The sequence below is a fragment of the Pseudophryne corroboree genome, chromosome 3 (assembly GCF_028390025.1).
Source record: "Pseudophryne corroboree isolate aPseCor3 chromosome 3, aPseCor3.hap2, whole genome shotgun sequence".
Classification (NCBI taxonomy): Eukaryota; Metazoa; Chordata; class Amphibia; order Anura; family Myobatrachidae; genus Pseudophryne; species Pseudophryne corroboree.
Genome location: NC_086446.1, coordinates 179,147,480 through 179,167,496, shown reverse-complemented (window position 1 = coordinate 179,167,496; position 20,017 = coordinate 179,147,480). Strand labels below are relative to the sequence as shown.

Below are 20,017 nucleotides of genomic sequence, written 5' to 3'. Positions count from 1 at the left end.
GTGCCTGGAATTGGAAGTGATCGTCCAGCAGGACAAATCGCAGGTACGCCTGATGAGGAGGCCAAATCGTAATATGGAGATGGGCGTCCTTAATATCAAAGGAGACCATAAATTCCTGTTCTTCCAGACCCGCAATCACTGCTCGCAGGGATTCCATTTTGAACTTGAACACCCTCAAATAAGGATTCAAGGATTTCAGATTCAGGATGGGTCTGACCGAACTGTCCGGCTTCGGCACCACAAACAGGTTTGAGTAAAACCCCTTGCCGCGTTGCGGTAGTAGTAATGGAACAATGACTTGGGACTTGACCAACTCTCGAATAGCCTGTTACGTAACTTGCATATCCTCCAAGCTTGATTTGAAAAATTGTTGGAGGGGGGGGGGGGGGGGGGGCGGTTGGATTGTCGAACTCCAGCTTGTAGTCTTGAGAATCGAGCTCCCTGACCCAGGCATCCTGGCAGGAGGTCTCCCACATGCGGCTGAAGTGACGCAGTCAAGCTCTCGCCTCGAGATCCCCTCGGGGTGGGTGGGCTCTGTCATGCTGAGACTTCAGTGGAAACAGAACTGGTGGACTGTTCCTGAGAACTGGTACTCGCAGGTTTTCAGGACTTACCTCTGGTGCCTCTAGCCGCATTAGAGGCACCTCTGGCCTTCAATTGAAATGTGCGATACCAATAGGACTGGACAGATGGTCCCCGGATAAGAACGTCTCACCGGCGAGGCCCCAGAGTGGAGAAACGTGGATTTCCCAGCAGTAACCTTGGAAATCCATGCATCCAACTCAACCCCAAAAAGCCAATCCCCAGAAAAGGGGAGGGACTCCACATTACGTTTGGATGCTGCGTCTGCAATCCACTGACGCAACAAGGCCCTGCGTGCCGACACCGCCATGCCCGGCATCCAAGCATTTATGTTTCCCATCTCCTTAAGGGAATCCCAGAGGACACGGTTAGTGTCCTGAATGTGCTTCAGGAGGGTTACCATGGTAACTAAGGGCATATCCATGACCGGTATTTGTGAAAGGCCGGCTGCAGTGTATATAGATTTTAGGGTAGTCTCTATCTTTCTATCCCCAGGATCCTTCACAGTAAAGGAGCCCGGGCAGGCAGCACCGCCTTCTTAGACAGGCGAGAGACCGAGACATCCATCCCAATGGATTCCTCCCAAAATTTTCTACCTTGAGGAGCAAATGGGAAAATGCGCAAAAACTTTTTGGACACTTGGAATTTTTTGTCTGGATTTTTCCAGGCCTGTTTGAGTAAGTCATCTAACTCTGGAGATTCAGGGAAAGTGACATTGGGCTTGTTTTCTACAATGAAAAACGACTGCTGTGAAGCAGCGTCCTCTAGACTTATGTCGACATACACACACAACAAAAAAAAAACAACAAAAAGCATGTCGGTATTTTGACCTGTCGGCATTTTACATGTCGGTATTTTGACCTTGTCTGTATTTTAAATGTCGGTATTTTGTCCATGTCGGGATTTTGACCATCGGTCAATTGGTGTTGGGATTTTGAACGTCGGGATTTTGATTGGAGGTAAACTGACTGCATCCCGCCTGTGAAGCAGGAAGCGCTGAGTGTGTGCTGTTGATTGCTGCTGTAAGCAGAGGAAGGCGCCAAAACACTGCTGGTCCCGCTCTGAAGAAGCTCCACCCCTCCAATGGCGCCGAAGCTGTACATATTATTTATACTGGCAAAGTCTCCAAATAAGCTTAAAACCTCACACAAGTGCTTAGTTAAGCAGTTTTGTGCCAGTGTACACACGGGGATCCTAGCGGGACCCCCCCAGGGAAGGTCCTGTACGCCGCACCAGTGGTCAGCCGCACTTTGAACCGGGGACCCCCCTAGCGGGGTTCCTGGTGTGTACTCACTAACGATGTCACCTTCAGGCAGCGTTAGGGGTATGCGGTGTGCTGCGACTGACAGGTAAGGCGCAGTCCCCCGCTGAACTAACAGCCCCTCAGGATGGTGGTCCTGCAGCGGGGAAGCGGCTCTGCACCTCACAAGGCTGGTGACCGCGACCCCCCCCCCCCCCCCCCCCCCCCAACTCCCACAGCATACCGAAAAAAATAAAAGATTTATAAGGAATTGAAGAAAACTCTCTGGAGCTGCAGAGATGTGCATCCTCTCCTGAGGGCACTTTTTTCTAAACTGCCTGTGGGAGGGGGCATAGAGGGGAGGAGCCAGCACACCCAGTTGAAGAAATGTAAAGTGCACTGGCTCCTATGGACCCCGTCTATACCCAACGTACTAGTTTCCCCTAATATCCCTTATGGATGCTAGAGAAACAAACTATGGTCAAAAATGGTCCAACGTTTCGGGGCGCAACCACCCCTTTGTCAAGGTGAACACTTTTGTTGTTTACCTTGACAAAGGGGTGGTTGCGCCCCGAAACGTTGGACCATTTTTTTCATTATGGAATAAACACCTTTTGCTTATAATTGCTCGTATCTTTCCCTGAGTGCCGCTGCATGCCAGGAAACGTCGTGTGTACTACATATCCCAGAAGGCACCGGGGCGTCTGTAACTACGAAGGGTGAGTGCCAATCCATTGGTATACATATATATACATACATACATACATACATACATACATATATATATATATAAACTAAAACATGCACATCAAGGGGCAGGTTCAATTAAGCTCAGGAGTTGCCTGAATAGGCTCCTGCGCATTAACTGTAGAAGGTAAATTCTGGCCACAGTCTATAGAGGTGCGAGTAGAATCTGCCCACCATAATGGGTAGACAAATGCTGCATTCGCGCTGAATTGAATCCAGACCAAAACATTCTATTCAAAAACAGCTCATGATAATTTATGGTGACTATGACTAGCATACAAGATAGGAATCCTCTGCTGTTAGCAAAACCATATGCATTCTGAAGAGATAATACACCATTTCATGCCTGCCTTCCACCTTACCTAGCATATCACTTCGCCAAGGAGACATCTACAATCACTACAAACCTTTGATAAATAAGCAATATTGAACTTAACGTTTCAAACATATGGGAATAAAAGATTTTTTTTATTGAAACTTTTGCTTTTATAGTCAACACTAAACATACATATTCCACCACATGGGTGCCTATGTATAGAAGGTGTCAACATGGTTGTGGAGGAATAGAACACTGTTTTAACAGCATGCTTTATGGATTTTGGTGCTGGGATTGTTACAGTGCCAACTTGATCTCATATACTTAGAAATACTTCTGTAATGATGGCGAATAAAATGCTCATGTAGCAACAACTGCAATATAAAAAAAGTGTTCGAAAAATATATTTTTTTATATATTTGACAAATGTAAACATAAGATTCTTATATCTGTACATATACACAGTTTTCTATCACAGGGGGTAATTCAGAGTTGATCGCAGCAGCAAATTTGTTATCAGTTGGGCAAAACCATATGCACTGCAGGTGGGGCAGAGAACATTTGCAGAGAGAGTTAGATTTGGTGGGTTATTTTGTGTCTGTGCAGTGTAAATACTGGCTGCTTTACTTTTACACTGCAACTTAGATTTCAGATTGAACACACCCCACCCAAATCTAACTCTCTCTGCACATGTTATATCTGCCCCACCTGCAGTGCACATGGGCTATCATTCCGAGTTGTTCGCTCGCAAGGCGATTTTAGCAGAGTTACACACGCTAAGCCGCCGCCTACTGGGAGTGAATCTTAGCTTCTTAAAATTGCGAACGATGTATTCGCAATATTGCGATTACAAACTTCTTAGCAGTTTCAGAGTAGCTTCAGACTTACTCGGCATCTGCGATCAGTTCAGTGCCTGTCGTTCCTGGTTTGACGTCACAAACACACCCAGCGTTCGCCCAGACACTCCCCCGTTTCTCCAGCCACTCCCGCGTTTTTTCCGGAAATGGTAGCTTTTTTATCCACACGCCTATAAAACGCCGTGTTTCCGCCCAGTAACACCCATTTCCTGTCAATCACACTACGATCGCCGGAGCGAAGAAAAAGGCTTGAGTAAAAATACTATCTTCATAGCAAAATTACTTGGCGCAGTCGCAGTGCGAACATTGCGCATGCGTACTAAGCAGAAAAACGCTGCGATGCGAAGATTATTTCCGAGCGAACGACTCGGAATGAGGGCCATGGGCCCTCATTCCGAGTTGTTCGCTCGCAAGCTGCTTTTCGCAGCTTTACACACGCTAAGCCGCCGCCTACTGGGAGTGAATCTTAGCTTCTTAAAATTGCGAACGAAAGATTATCAAAATTGCGACCACACCCCTCTTTGCAGTTTCTGAGTAGCTCCAGACTTACTCGGCATCTGCGATCAGTTCAGTGCTTGTCGTTCCTGGTTTGACGTCACAAACACACCCAGCGTTCGCCCAGACACTCCTCCGTTTCTTCAGCAACTCCCGCGTTTTTCCCAGAAACGGTAGCGTTTTTTCGCACACACCCATAAAACGGCCTGTTTCCGCCCAGAAACACCCACTTCCTGTCAATCACATTACGATCACCAGAACGAAGAAAAAACCGTGAGTAAAATACCTAACTGCATAGCAAATTTACTTGGCGCAGTCGCAGTGCGGACATTGCGCATGCGCACTAAGCGGAAAATCGCTGCGATGCGAAAAAATTTACCGAGCTAACAACTCGGAATGACCCCCATGGTTTTGCCCAACGGCTAACAAATTTGCTGCTGCGATCAACTCTGAATTACCCCCACTATCCGAACAAAAAGGTGTATGACCACAGAAAGACACATCATCATTGCAAATCATAAGACACAAACGAATACAAACTATACGCAAAAACATGTTGCAGAAAAAGCATATTAATGTACATTATTTTCTTGCTTTACATTACAACTGTTGCCATTCTTGCAGTCATTATATCCCACTCCCCAGATTTTTGTACAAAAGACTCCAGAATTACGAGACAACTTTACTTTTCCTAGACATTACCGCAATGACCGCTATGAAAAGAACTGGAACAATAAGAGTTACGGTAGACTTTCTATGGTCAACTCTATTTCTTCGAGGTCCATAGGCTCCAGAGCAATACCATGGGATTTAGGTGGTTTGGAACGAACCGGGCACCAACTAGTTAAACCTTTTCAGTCCCAGAATGCACTGGGTCCTCCTCACCTATAACCCTTCCCCAGCCAATTCAGTTTAGTAAACAAGCCCAAGGCAGTAGCAGGACAGATGAAAAGGTAGAATGGAACACTCAAGAAACACTCATATTAGAAGAGGAGAATTAGTGACCATATAATAGTAATATCCACAAGCCAAGGGAGTCATGGTGGGTGCTCTGTGGAGCCTAATGGACCTCGAAGAAATAGAGTTAGCCATGGTAAGTCTACCATAACTTTTTTTCCAGATCTTTCATAGCGGACATAGCAACCCAGTTTCAGCAATCAGCGCCTCCAGAGTGTCGCCAACTCTGGAGGCCTTGAACCGCCCACTTGCCTTCCCCCGTTTTCCGGCGGCGGTCCTGCTCTCAGAAAAGCAATAGCTATTATATGCTTTACTGGTGCCCGACGAAACAGTGGACCTAGTCACCAGTGTTATGGCGCCAGCGGGAGTGATAGAGCTGCAGCACAGTTGTCCATCGGCCATCCGACACTATCAGCTCTGGTACATAAAAAAGCATGAGGCTGCAACACCAGTCTCCTGTAAAAAAAGGTGCATCCAACTGCTGCCGGCACCAAAACAAAACTGAATGGGCTGGGGAGCGGTTATAGGTGAGTGGGACCCAGTGCATTCTGGGACTGAAAAGCTTTAACTGTTGGGTGTCTGGTTTGTTCCAAACTACCTAAACCCCATGGTATTCCTGTGAAGCCTATGGACCCCGAAGAAGAAATGTGACTTACCTTACGTAGGTCTCCTCCAGAGCAATACTCCATTGCCAAATGTGGAACAGCATTCACCATGAAATCCATCTCTGGTGGCACCTGGTATGCTTTCACAACATTAGGATGATTTAACCTGCACATAAAAGAGTGCACATTATTCTAGGGTGTGGTAGGTTAGGTAGATTAGATTTAGGTCGACAGTGTCTAGGTCAACAACTATTGGTCGACAGTACGTAGGTCAACATGGTTTCTAGGTCGACATGAAAAAAAGCTTGACATGAGTTTTTTTATGTCGTTTTCTCCGTACCGTGACCGGGAACCCCAATTAGTGCATATTGTCCCCTCGCATAACTCGCTTCACTCGCCATGCTTCCGGCAAGGTGCCTCACTCCGCTACCGCTGCGTTCGGCACAGGTTACCGTTCCCAATTATAGTCCACGTGGATCGTAAAGTATGAAAAAGTTCAAAAAAAAAAAATTTAAAAACACAAAATGTGAAAAACTCATGTCAACCTTTTGTCATGTCGACCTAGAGTCTCTGTTGACCTAGAAACCATGTCAACCTACTTACTGTCGACCTAAAGACTGGATCCCATTATTCTAGTAGGATACAAGTAAAAAAAGGCACATTCTTAACTCCCCAGTCATGACTGGCCTTTTACAGCCCGGAAGCCAAAATTATCGCCATAAAGATTTGTTTCAAGTATAAGTTAGTGATAAAAAAAAAAATCTACAATCCGAAGGATAGACAGCGGATACTGCAAAAGACTACTGTGGCCACAGCTAAATACATGTGCTAGAAATTTAAAGCAGAGATCCAAGAAGGAAAAAAAAAAAAAGAAAAGAAAAAAAGAAAAAAAAAGTATACTAGGTAAAATAAAGAGCACAACTAAGGTGGCCGACGCAGACTTTCAGGCTTGCACCACACAGAGCTGCTGCTGCCGCCTCTCGCCCAGCCTGGCTGCTCCGATTCTGGCCCCATCAGCCCCGCGGCTCATCTGGGTGGCAGTCCAGCAGGAGGGACAAGCACTGCTCGGCTGGGGATTACACCTGGCGGTTTTGGATCCCTAACCGCAAAAGGTGAGCCGTGCACCAAGAGTTTGGTGATCCTGCCGTATATGTCCAGTGGTACTGGCGTATAAATCCAGTCCAGTGATAAAAGTTTCTGACAACATTTGCAGTTTCTTCTGTCAGCACCTTCCCTGATTTTGGATTAGGTGTGGAAAGTATACCTCTCTTTAACAAGCTTTTTAGCTACACGAACCATAAAATTGTATGCACCAAACTCTTTCTCCACTTTTTTTAATACTCCAACTTTTTACAACAGGATGTGTGTACACCATTACAGAAAGAGAAACTCTGTCTGCAACTTCAAAACTAAACTCATGGAAAGCATGAACAAAACCTGGTCTGTGTGTAATGTAATGTAATGTAAATATCGCAGTTTTTCAAAACTTTATAATGCACTGTCTGCAAGTGAGGATTTTGTATAATTTAGCTGCCTGTCAGTAAATAATTGTTATCGCATTATTCCATGGGAATCCCAAAGTGAAATTTGGTACATGTTTAAATGAAATATGGGAGAACTCATAAAAAATAAATTATATTAGAAACCAAAAAAAAAAATCCCTATTTTAAAAAATTGAGGTCAAAGGTCATTAAACTTTTTTAGTACTACCTTACTAAATTAAAATTGAAGTGAAAAGATCTAGTCATAAGCTTCAAAATTACACTAATTTCATCTCTCTGTCTTAATTATAACTCAAGTTACAGGCAAACGAAAAGACCCCCGCAGCAGTAAAATTGCATATTTTGTTAATTTTTAAATGGCTCCACCTCCAAAAATATCCAACCTATGATGTTGAAATTTGGTGTAAATTAGTTTCTCGTCAGACCTAACAAGCACAGAAAATTTCATTGAAATCGGTGATGGTCATGAAAATGGCTGTGTTGATTTGATGTGGAAATTCAAGTCATTCAAAAACTTTAAATATTTATTATCATTGTAAAAGGGGCAAAAGCAAAAGTTTTTAAAAAATAAACAAATGTTTCGGTTATTTTTCGATATAGAGAATCAGAAAATAGTCATGAAAATAAAGACTTTTTTTTTTGTTGTTGACGCAATCGGCATTGAACAGACTACGCCCCAAATTTTTTTTATTGGGTAACAGGTCTGGTAAGATGTTGGCTCGTAAATTAAGGATGCAGCAAGCAGAGAATAGAATTAAGCATATTTTTTCTCCTTCCAATGCTAAAATTTTGAATCCCCGTGATATCTCAAATGAGTTTGCCAATTACTATTTTATACTCTATAATTTTTCTCGAGACTCTCATATCTCACAACCCTTCTTTCCTCGATAGGCTGGCTTTGCCATCTCTTACTGCAGAACAATTAGCAAAGTTAAATGCCCCTTAGACTTCCTCCGAGGTTGAGGAAGCTATATAGTCTCTAACCCGAGGCAAAGCCTCGGGGCCTGATGGATTTATGAACGATTTCTATACCACGTTCCGGAAGACTCTAACGCCTCACTTGAATGAGCTCTTTAATACAATTACCCTGCTAGGTGTTCTTCCCAAGGAAACGTTAGAAGCGTAAATAGTGACCTTACCCAAACCTGGTAAAGACCCGGCTTACTGCTATAATTATCGCCCTATTGCTCTACTAAACAGGGATATTAAGATCTATGCAAAGCTGATAGCCGCTCATATTAACTCTTTTTCTCTTTTTTACCTTTGCCGATACACTTGGACCAGGCTGGGTTTGTTCCCGGAAGGCAGGCGTCTGATAACACTCGCAGAGTGTTCAACCTGATCGATTCTCTATCTAGAGATCAAGGCCTCCTTCTGTTGTCTTAAGACGCAGAAAAAGTATTTGATTGTTTAAGCTTGTTGTATATGCGTCAAGTTTTTACTAATTTTGGCTTCAGGGATCAGATCTTATCGTCTATCCTTGCGTTGTACAGTACCCCCCTCGGGCCGGATGTTCAGCAATAGTTTTTATCAAATGCATTTTCGATTTCTAACGGAACTAAACAGGGTTGTCCCCTCTCTCCATTAAATTTTTGTTTTGGCTGTAGAACCTCTTGCAGCTAGAATTTGCTCTGACAGAAGTCATTTTCCAGGGGTGTGTTCTGGCTCCTCTTCGCACAAACTTTGTCTATTTGCTGATGACGTTCTTCTCCGTCTTTTAGAACCTGTGACAACTCTCCCACATCTCCATTCAATTCTAGATGGCTATAGTGACACTTCCTATTATAAATTAAATACAAACGCCCTCCCCATCAACCTGACTGACTCTTTCCTATTTGCGTGCAATATAAATGGCAGACTGTTTCGATCCGCTATCTTGGTATAAATATTCTTGCTGACACTTCTCTGGTTTTTGAAGTAAACCTACCACTACTTATTGCATCCCTTTCATCACTTACTAAGTCTTGGCTTGCATATGACATCTCTTGGCTAGGTCGTATGGCCGCGTTTAAGATGACCCCACTACCCAAACTGATGTATTTATTTCGTACAATCCCGTATATATCTTCCCAAGGAAGTATCTGGTGGAATGCAACACCATTTTAATTAAGTACATTTGGTCATCTAGTCCTCCTAAACTGGCAAGGTCTAATATGATTCTTCCTACACCCAGTGGTGACCACAGTTTTCCAATATTCTTGTCTTCATATACTATGTCTCTGTGTTTAAATCACACCAAAATACATATTAAGTTGCTTCATAGACTTTATTTAACACCAGACAGACAACACACATTTTTGCCCTCATGCTCCAAAGTTTGTTAGCGACAATGTGGTGAAATGTCACATATTTCATATCTTTTGGTCCTGCCCTATCATCAGTAGGTTTTGGTTGAGTCTTATAAATAAAGCACTAAACGCGTCACTGACTCCAACGCCCTCGTTAGCTTTATTACATGTATTCCACGATACTGTTCCGTCTCATGACCGATATGTCCTTGGACATATCCTTATAGCTGCACGTGCGGCCTTAGCTCAAGTTTGGAAACAACCTGCCCCATCTTCTCTCTTAAAAGTCATGCAGAAAGTTAAGTTCAATTTTGTTATGGAAACAGAGTATTTGCCATATTCATACTCTGCTTCCTCCTCGCTAGCTCATTAGTTGCTATGGCATATTTATACGACAGGAGAGAGTGCTCAACATTTTCCTAAGTCTTCCCAAACTGATCCCCTTCAATTCAGCCTCAATGACAGAGAACCTGATCTTACACTATATGTTTACATTTTCACCTAGGCTATTCTACTGAATAGGTTTTTGTGCCTAGGATATATGCTTCATTTGTACAGTTTAGTATGTGTTTACAAGGACTTTGTGTATTACTACAGTCGCTACTTGTGTCTTACACCATGTTAAATCTTGCAAGATTTGTGAATATTTGTATGTTTCTGGATTCTCCTCTCCTTCCCCTTCCTGGTCTTCCCCTTTTTATTCTTCTGTAACCCTCATAAAATTCTACTTTTCAACAAAAAATAAGAATTTACTTACCGATAATTCTATTTCTCGGAGTCCGTAGTGGATGCTGGGGTTCCTGAAAGGACCATGGGGAATAGCGGCTCCGCAGGAGACAGGGCACAAAAAGTAAAGCTTTAGGATCAGGTGGTGTGCACTGGCTCCTCCCCCTATGACCCTCCTCCAAGCCAGTTAGGTACTGTGCCCGGACGAGCGTACACAATAAGGGAGGAATTTTGAATCCCGGGTAAGACTCATACCAGCCACACCAATCACACCGTACAACTTGTGATCTAAACCCAGTTAACAGTATGATAACAGCGGAGCCTCTGAAAAGATGGCTCACAACAATAATAACCCGATTTTTGTAACTATGTACAAGTATTGCAGATAATCCGCACTTGGGATGGGCGCCCAGCATCCACTACGGACTCCGAGAAATAGAATTATCGGTAAGTAAATTCTTATTTTCTCTATCGTCCTAGTGGATGCTGGGGTTCCTGAAAGGACCATGGGGATTATACCAAAGCTCCCAAACGGGCGGGAGAGTGCGGATGACTCTGCAGCACCGAATGAGAGAACTCCAGGTCCTCTTTTGCCAGGATATCAAATTTGTAGAATTTTACAAACGTGTTCTCCCCTGACCACGTAGCTGCTCGGCAGAGTTGTAATGCCGAGACCTCTCGGGCAGCCGCCCAAGATGAGCCCACCTTCCTTGTGGAATGGGCCTTAACCGATTTAGACTGTGGCAGGCCTGCCTCAGAATGTGCAAGTTGAATTGTGTTACAAATCCAACGAGCAATCGCCTGCTTAGAAGCAGGCGCACCCAACTTGTTGGGTGCATACAGTATAAACAGCGAGTCAGATTTTCTGACTCCAGCTGTCCTGGAACATATTTTCAGGGCCCTGACAACTCCTAGCAACTTGGAGTCCTCCAAGTCCCTAGTAGGTGCAAGGCACCACAATAAGCTGGTTCAGGTGAAACACTGACACCACCTTAGGGAGAGAACTGGGGACGAGTCCGCAGCTCTGCCCTGTCCGAATGGACAAACAGATATGGGCTTTTTTGAGAAAAAACCACCAATTTGACACTCGCCTGGTCCAGGCCAGGGCCAAGAGCATGGTCACTTTTTATGTGAGATGCTTCAAATCCACATATTTGACTGGTTTTAAACCAATGTGATTTGAGGAATCCCAGAACTACGTTGAGATCCCACAGTGCCACTGGAGGCACAAAAAAGGGGTTTGTATATGCAATACTCCCTTGACAAACTTCTGGACTTCAGGAACTGAAGCCAATTCTTTCTGGAAGAAAATTTACAGGGCCGAATTTGAACCTTAATGGACCCCAATTTGAGGCCCATAGACACTCCTGTTTTCAGGAAATGCAGGAAACGACCGAGTTGAAATTTCTTTGTGGGCCTTCCTGGCCTCACACCACGCAACATATTTTCGCCACACGTGGTGATAATGTTGTGCGGTCACCTCCTTTCTGGCTTTGACCAGGGTAGGAATGACCTCTTCCGGAATGCCTTTTTTCCCTTAGGATCCGGCTTTCCATCGCCATGCCGACAAACGCAGCTGCGGTAAGTCTTGGAACAGACATGGTACTTGCTGAAGCAAGTCCCTTCTTAGCGGCAGAGGCCATAAGACCTCTGTAAGCATCTCTTGAAGTTCCGGGTACCAAGTCCTTCTTGGCCAATCCGGAGCCATGAGTATAGTTCTTACTCCTCTACGTCTTATAATTCTCAGCACCTTAGGTATGAGAAGCAGAGGAGGGAACACATACACCGACTGGTACACCCACGGTGTTACCAGAACGTCCACATCTATTGCCTGAGGGTCTCTTGACCTGGCGCAATACCTGTCCCGTTTTTTGTTCAGACGGGACGCCATCATGTCCACCTTTGGTATTTCCCAACGGTTTACAATCATGTGGAAAAAACTTCTCAATGAAGTTTCCACTCTCCCGGGTGGAGGTCGTGCTGAGGAAGTCTGCTTCCCAGTTTCCATTCCCGGGATGAAAAACTGCTGACAGTGTTATCACATGATTTTCCGCCCAGCGAAAAGTCCTTGCAGTTTCTGCCATTGCCCTCCTGCTTCTTGTGTCGCCCTGTCTGTTTACGTGGGCGACTGCCGTGATGTTTTTCCCACTGGATCAATACCGGCTGACCTTGAAGCAGAGGTCTTGCTAAGCTTAGAGCATTATAAATTTACCCTTAGCTCCAGTATATTTATGTGGAGAAAAGTCTCCATACTTGATCACACTCCCTGGAAATTTTTTTTTTTCCTTGTGTGACTGCTCCCCAGCCTCTCAGGCTGGGCTCCGTGGTTACCAGCATCCAATCCTGAATGCCGAATCTGCTGCCCTCTAGAAGATGAGCACTCTATAACCACCACAGGAAAGACACCCTTGTCCTTGGATATTGGGTTATCCGCTGATGCATCTGAAGATGCGATCCGGACCATTTGTCCAGCAGATCCCACTGAAAAGTTCTTACGTGAAATCTGCCGAATGGAATTGCTTCGTAGGAAGCCACCATTTTTACCAGGACCCTTGTGCAATGATGCACTGTTTTTAGGAGGTTCCTGACTTGCTCGGATAACTCCCTGGCTTTCTCTTCCGGGAGAAACACCTTTTTCTGGACTGTGTCCAGAATCATCCCTAGGCACAGCAGACGTGTCGTCGGGATCAGCTGCGATTTTGGAATATTTAGAATCCACCCGTGCTGATTGTAGCAGTATCCGAGATAGTGCTACTCCGACCTCCAACTGTTCCCTGGACTATGCCCCTATCAGGAGATCGTCCAAGTAAGGGATAATTAAGACGCCTTTTCTTCGAAGAAGAATCATCAATTCGGCCATTACCTTGGTAAAGACCCCAGGGTGCCGTGGACAATCCAAACGGCAGCGTCTGAAACGGATAGTGACAGTTCTGCACCACGAACCTGAGGTACCCTTAGTGAGAAGGGCAAATTTGGGACATAGAGGTAAGCATCCCTGATGTCCCGGGACACTATATAGTCCCCTTATTCCTGGTTCGTTATCACTGCTCTGAGTGACTTCATCTTAATTTGAACCTTTGTAAGTGTTCAAAAAAATTTTTTTAGAATAAGTCTCACCTAGCCTTCTGGCTTCAGTACCACAATATAGTGTGGAATAATACCCCTTTTCTGTAGTAGGAGGGGTAATTTAATTATCACCTGCTGGGAATACAGCTTGTGAATTTTTTCCCATACTACCTCCTTGTCGGAGGGAGACTTGGTAAAGCAGACTTCAGGAGCCTGCGAAGGGGAAACGTCTCGACATTCCCATCTGTACCCCCGGGATACTACTTGTAGGATCCAGGGGTCCTGTACGGTCTCAGCGCCATGCTGAGAACTTGTCAGACGCGGTGGAACGCTTCTGTTCCTGGGAATGGGCTGCCTGCTGCAGTCTTCTTCCCTTTCCTCTATCCCTGGGCAGATATGATCTTATAGGGACGAGAGGACTGAGGCTGAAAAGACGGTGTCTTTTTCTGCAGAGATGTGACTTAGGGTAAAAAACGGTGGATTTTCCAGCAGTTGCCGTGACCACCAGGTCCGATGGACCGACCCCAAACAAGTCCTCTTCCTGTATACGGCCATACTGTGCCGTTTGGAATCTGCATCACCTGACCACTGTCGTGTCCATAACATCTTCTGGCAGTTATGGACATCGCGTTTATTCATGATGCCAGAGTGCAAATATCCCTCTGTGCATCTCGCATATATAGAAATGCTCTATAGTCAATAAAATACTGTCCCTGTCAAGGGTATCAATATTTTTAGTCAGGGAATCCGACCAAGCCACCCTAGCTCTGCACATCCAGGCTGAGGCGATCGCTGGCCGCAGTATAACACCAGTATGTGTGTATATACTTTTTATTATATTTTCCAGCCTTGTCAGCTGGTCCTTGAGGACGGCCCTATCTATAGACGGTACCGCCACTTGTTTTGATAAGCGTGTGAGCGCCTTATCCACCTTAAAGGGTGTTTCCCAACGCGCCCTAACTTCTGGCGGGAAAGGGTATACCGCCCATAATTTTCTATCGGGGGGAACCCACGCATCATCACACACTTTATTTAATTTATCTGATTCAGGAAAAACTATGGTAGTTTTTTCACATCCCACATAATACCCTCTTTTGTGGTACTTGTAGTATCAGAAATACGTAACACCTCCTTCATTGCCTTTAACGTGTGGCCCTAATAAGGAATACGTTTGTTTATTCACCGTCGACACTGGATTCAGTGTCCCTGTCTGTGTCTGTGTCGACCGACTAAAGTAAACGGGCGTTTTAAAACCCTTGACGGTGTTTTTGAGACGTCTGGACCGTACTAATTGTTTGTCGGCCGTCTCATGTCGTCAACCGACCTTGCAGCGTGTTGACATTATCACGTAATTTCCTAAATAAGCCATCCATTCCGGTGTCGACTCCCTAGAGAGTGACATCACCATTACAGGCAATTGCTCCGCCTCCTCACCAACATCGTCCTCCTACCTGTCGACACACACGTACCGACACACAGCACACACACAGGGAATGCTCTGATAGAAGACAGGACCCACTAGCCCTTTGGAGAGACAGAGGGAGAGTTTGCCAGCACACACCAAAACGCTATAATTATATAGGGACAACCTTATATAAGTGTTTTCCCTTATAGCATCTTAATATATATATAAGCATATCGCCAAATTAGTGCCCCCCCTCTCTGTTTTAACCCTGTTTCTGTAGTGCAGTGCAGGGGAGAGCCTGGGAGCCTTCCCTCCAGCCTTTCTGTGAGGGAAAATGGCGCTGTGTGCTGAGGAGATAGGCCCCGCCCCTTTTTCAGCGGCCTCGTCTCCCGCTCTTAACGGATTCTGGCAGGGGTTAAATATCTCCATATAGCCTCCGGAGGCTATATGTGAGGTATTTTTAGCCAAATTAGGTATTCATTTGCCTCCCAGGGCGCCCCCCTCCCAGCGCCCTGCACCCTCAGTGACTGCCGTGTGAAGTGTGCTGAGAGGAAAATGGCGCACAGCTGCAGTGCTGTGCGCTACCTTTAGAAGACTGAGGAGTCTTCTGCCGCCGATTCTGGACCTCTTCTTACTTCAGCATCTGCAAGGGGGCCGGCGGCAAGGCTCCGGTGACCATCCAGGCTGTACCTGTGATCGTCCCTCTGGAGCTGATGTCCAGTAGCCAAGAAGCCAATCCATCCTGCACGCAGGTGAGTTCACTTCTTCTCCCCTAAGTCCCTCGTTGCAGTGATCCTGTTGCCAGCAGGACTCACTGTAAAATAAAAAACCTAAGCTAAACTTTCCTAAGCAGCTCTTTAGGAGAGCCACCTAGATTGCACCCTTCTCGGCCGGGCACAAAAATCTAACTGGCTTGGAGGAGGGTCATAGGGGGAGGAGCCAGTGCACACCACCTGATCCTAAAGCTTTACTTTTTGTGCCCTGTCTCCTGCGGAGCCGCTATTCCCCATGGTCCTTTCAGGAACCCCAGCATCCACTAGGACGATAGAGAAACTATTGCTGTTAATTAAAAAAAAAGGAATGGGACAGACTTTTTTGAACTGGGATGGGTCAAAGATTGTATTTTGGAAGCCATGGACAGCACTGCATTCAAAGATACAAATATTTCCACCTGGACAAAAAAAGTGCAGAGAAACGTAATCAGCATTGAGCAAAAACAAAAAAACAAAAAACCAGCAGAAACCTTTTCATTATCTGAATCTCCTGACACCATCTGTCCTTGTTCTTTACACTCAGCTCCAGGCGGCATGACTTGATGGCTATCAGTTCTCCAGTCTCCTATAAACACAGATATATAACAGTATATGAAAAGTCATCATCTGGTAAAATTGAAGGAGGCATCTCCTAGAAGCTATTTGCAAGTTCCTCAGTACCAGCATAATTATACAGTGGTTATATAATGAGACAGATGTATTCCATTATACTGGTCTGCTCCTCACAGGCCCATGTGATACAGGGGTAGCACTCAACATGAACATTAATCACATTGGGGCAGATGTATTAACCTGGAGTCAGCAGAAGGAAGTGATAAACCAGTGATATTTGCAAGGTGATAAATGCACCAGCCAATCAGTTATTAACTGTTAATTTACATATTGGAGCTGATTGGCTGGTGCCTTTATCACCTTGCACATACAGTATCACTGCTTTATCACTTCCTTATACCTTCCCCAGGTTAATATATCTGCCCCCAAATACCGTATGACTAAATCAACAAGCCGCTAGGATGGGCATAGGTGGGCACCGTCCCTAAGGAGGCAGGCTGACCTACCCATACCTTAAGTGGACAAGTAAGCTGCTCATGCCAACCAACCAGCTTCCATTTATCAAGTGTATGCTATTAAATGATAGCTAGAATCTGTCTGGTTGCTATAGGCATCTTCTCCACTGACGAATGTTAGGTATATCTCACTCTAAGTATGACCGCACTGGGCCTCACACATGGGGGCAAAGGGCATCATTACAGACAACACAGATTACTGGCAAGTTCCGAACCCTCCTCCCGGGACTCCCCCCACATTACAGCTCCCTGCACTATACACGCACCCTGTTTTGGTAAAGACACACGTTCCCAAAGCCTCCGGTGCCAAGCCGGTCCTTCATGTCCCATGGACCGCACACGACCCCCTGCTGCACAGGAGGTCTCTCCATGATAGAAGACCAAAAAGCAGCAACAGACCCGTTGACACCCGCCCCTCACCACTGCTTCCGGTCACCTGGCTGTCACCACACCTGGGCCCATCACATCCGCACTAACACCCAATGAACGAAGCCCACCGATCATCAGCACGCATCATTGGACGGGACTGTGCCACGTGGTCTATGACTGCGTGTCACGCCTCGTTTTCATACTAGTTCCTCCTCCCAGGGAGCCAGCCAATGGGTAAGGGGTATTACTGTCATTGACGTCATGGTGTTGTGATTTAGGCTGTGTTACTGGCAAGAGAAGAATGGCGGCGTCAGCAGGTGTGTTATGTGTGTGTGCGCGTGCTATTGTGAGCTGTCATGCGTCCGTGTGTGTAGGCGGGGGCAGGGAGTGGGGCGAGGACGATAGGGGTAGTTGTTAGTATTTTAAACTTGGGTGGGTTCATATACTGATAGGTGATGTGCCTGTGTCATTATGGAGGAGCCATTTTCCTATAGTCTCTGGTCTGGGCTGTGCATCTGTAAAACAGTGATAAAGATCCAGTCAGGCTGACAGGTTGCATTCACCCCTTGTGCAGAGGACTGGGCAGCGTAAGATCTCTGCATGGGATTGGCATATTCATTATAATAGCAGAGCAGCCACAGTGAACTTTGCACAATGTTGTGTCACCTTGCAAGAGAGATAAGAAATGGCAGATTTGCATATTTTAAAGATGAAGTGTTATTACATTGTACAACGCTATCTGTTACCGAGGTCAAGTTTTAATAGCCATGTGCTAAAAATAAATACAGAGCACACACCTTATGGCAAGTAACACATATGTCGATTTCATATGCAGGATCCATTGAAGATTGTAACATGTAACTGAAATAAAGACTATCACAACACATGCAAATATTTTTACATGTACATTGCCAGTGTATTATTTACAAAATGCACAACAGTGTGATCACACTGGTTATTTAACTCATCCATTGTGATTGTATCATTTTGATTTTTTTCTTTTTAGATTGCATGAACACACATACACTATTATATTTCTGTACAGTGCAATTACAATCTTCATAGCTACCTAGACATTCTAATAGAATGTATATTATAAATGATAAAAGTATATAATTCATTATAAGTCAGATAATTATAAGGCTATAGAAGTCCAGTAACAATTGAACTGTGAACACATAGACGATGACCAGTAGTATTCTGTAATATGATAAACTGGATGATGAAAGCATGAATGAGGCTCTGGACAAGGAAAGCTGTGGTATTTGGTCTTAGATGTAGCAATGATCCATTTACATTCAGAAGTGAGTCCAAAGTGATGCAGATTTGCAATAGGACATGGCATGTTAAGTTACAAGGGGTGTACAATTTACATTTTTTCCCATATTTAGGTAAAATGCTGCCTGGTTTTGCATATAGGCACCCACATTATTTTTAGATTTATTTTATCACCTTTGTGGAGATTCAGTTAAATGTCGGATGCTTTTCACACTGGAGGTGCGGTCAAAAATAAGGGACATTAAGTTTGGCTCCAGGCGTGAAGTGAATTGATTTAATCATTTAGTTACAGTAAAACGATGTACCAGGCACGTCGCACTGAATGAAATCTTCCACCATGAATTACAGTTGAGCTTGTTACATGTCCGATTGCTCCATATATTTTACATTTTCACCTTCCCGAACTACAGCTCTCCATGGTTTTACCAAGATGTAAAATTGCACCTTAAGAGGTTCATTTGCAGATCACTGGAAGAGCCTGATCCCCATTCCATGCCACACTTCGTTGTTTAACATTTTGTCAGGGTTGGAAAAAAACAAAGTTTTTCTTTATTTATTTAAAAAGAAAAACACCTAATAACCCGCTTTTTTTGTTTCAACACCAATTTGTGTTCTTGCATTAATGTTTTAATGAAAGAAAAAAAAGAAACCTCGATCAACCATGTTTTAATAAGAATTTACTTACCGATAATTCTATTTCTCGGAGTCCGTAGTGGATGCTGGGGTTCCTGAAAGGACCATGGGGAATAGCGGCTCCGCAGGAGACAGGGCACAAAAGTAAAGCTTTTACAGGTCAGGTGGTGTGTACTGGCTCCTCCCCCTATGACCCTCCTCCAGACTCCAGTTAGGTACTGTGCCCGGACGAGCGTACACAATAAGGGAGGATTTTGAATCCCGGGTAAGACTCATACCAGCCACACCAATCACACCGTACAACTTGTGATCTAAACCCAGTTAACAGTATGATAACAGAGGAGCCTCTGAAAGATGGCTTCCTAAACAATAACCCGAATTAGTTAACAATAACTATGTACAAGTATTGCAGATAATCCGCACTTGGGATGGGCGCCCAGCATCCACTACGGACTCCGAGAAATAGAATTATCGGTAAGTAAATTCTTATTTTCTCTATCGTCCTAAGTGGATGCTGGGGTTCCTGAAAGGACCATGGGGATTATACCAAAGCTCCCAAACGGGCGGGAGAGTGCGGATGACTCTGCAGCACCGAATGAGAGAACTCCAGGTCCTCCTTTGCCAGGGTATCAAATTTGCAAAAATTTACAAACGTGTTCTCCCCTGACCACGTAGCTGCTCGGCAGAGTTGTAATGCCGAGACCCCTCGGGCAGCCGCCCAAGATGAGCCCACCTTCCTTGCGGAATGGGCCTTAACAGATTTAGGCTGTGGCAGGCCTGCCACAGAATGTACAAGTTGAATTTTGTTACAAATCCAACGAGCAATCGACTGCTTAGAAGCAGGTGCACCCAACTTGTTGGGTGCATACAGTATAAACAGCGAGTCAGATTTTCTGACTCCAGCCGTCCTTTAAATGTATATTTTTAAGGCTCTGACAACGTCCAACAACTTGGAGTCCTTCAAGTCGTCTGTAGCCGCAGGCACTACAATAGGCTGGTTCAGGTGAAACGCTGATACCACCTTAGGGAGAAAATGCGGACGCGTCCGCAGCTCTGCCCTATGTCGAATGGAAAATTAAATAAGTGCTTTTATAAAACAAAGCCGCCAGTT

At 44.9% G+C, this 20,017-nt stretch overlaps 1 protein-coding gene and 1 long non-coding RNA gene across 2 annotated transcripts in view; one reads left to right on the top strand and one right to left on the bottom strand.

Annotated features, from left to right (window-relative positions):
- CHUK (component of inhibitor of nuclear factor kappa B kinase complex) overlaps nucleotides 1-17,081 on the bottom strand; it is a 100,994-nt gene extending 83,913 nt beyond the window's left edge. Inside the window, exons 1-3 of the mRNA XM_063958644.1 lie at nucleotides 16,893-17,081; nucleotides 16,030-16,124; nucleotides 5,851-5,965 (exon numbers count right to left, since the gene is read on the bottom strand). Coding sequence (XP_063814714.1) covers nucleotides 5,851-5,965; nucleotides 16,030-16,124; nucleotides 16,893-16,997 — 315 coding nt within the window. The 5' untranslated portion in view covers nucleotides 16,998-17,081. The remainder of the gene's footprint in view (nucleotides 1-5,850; nucleotides 5,966-16,029; nucleotides 16,125-16,892) is intronic.
- Nucleotides 17,082-17,247: 166 nt separating this feature from the next.
- Nucleotides 17,248-20,017, top strand: part of LOC135055051 (uncharacterized) — a 70,045-nt gene continuing 67,275 nt past the window's right edge. The window contains exon 1 of the long non-coding RNA XR_010243633.1: nucleotides 17,248-17,312. This is a non-coding gene — a long non-coding RNA (uncharacterized LOC135055051). The remainder of the gene's footprint in view (nucleotides 17,313-20,017) is intronic.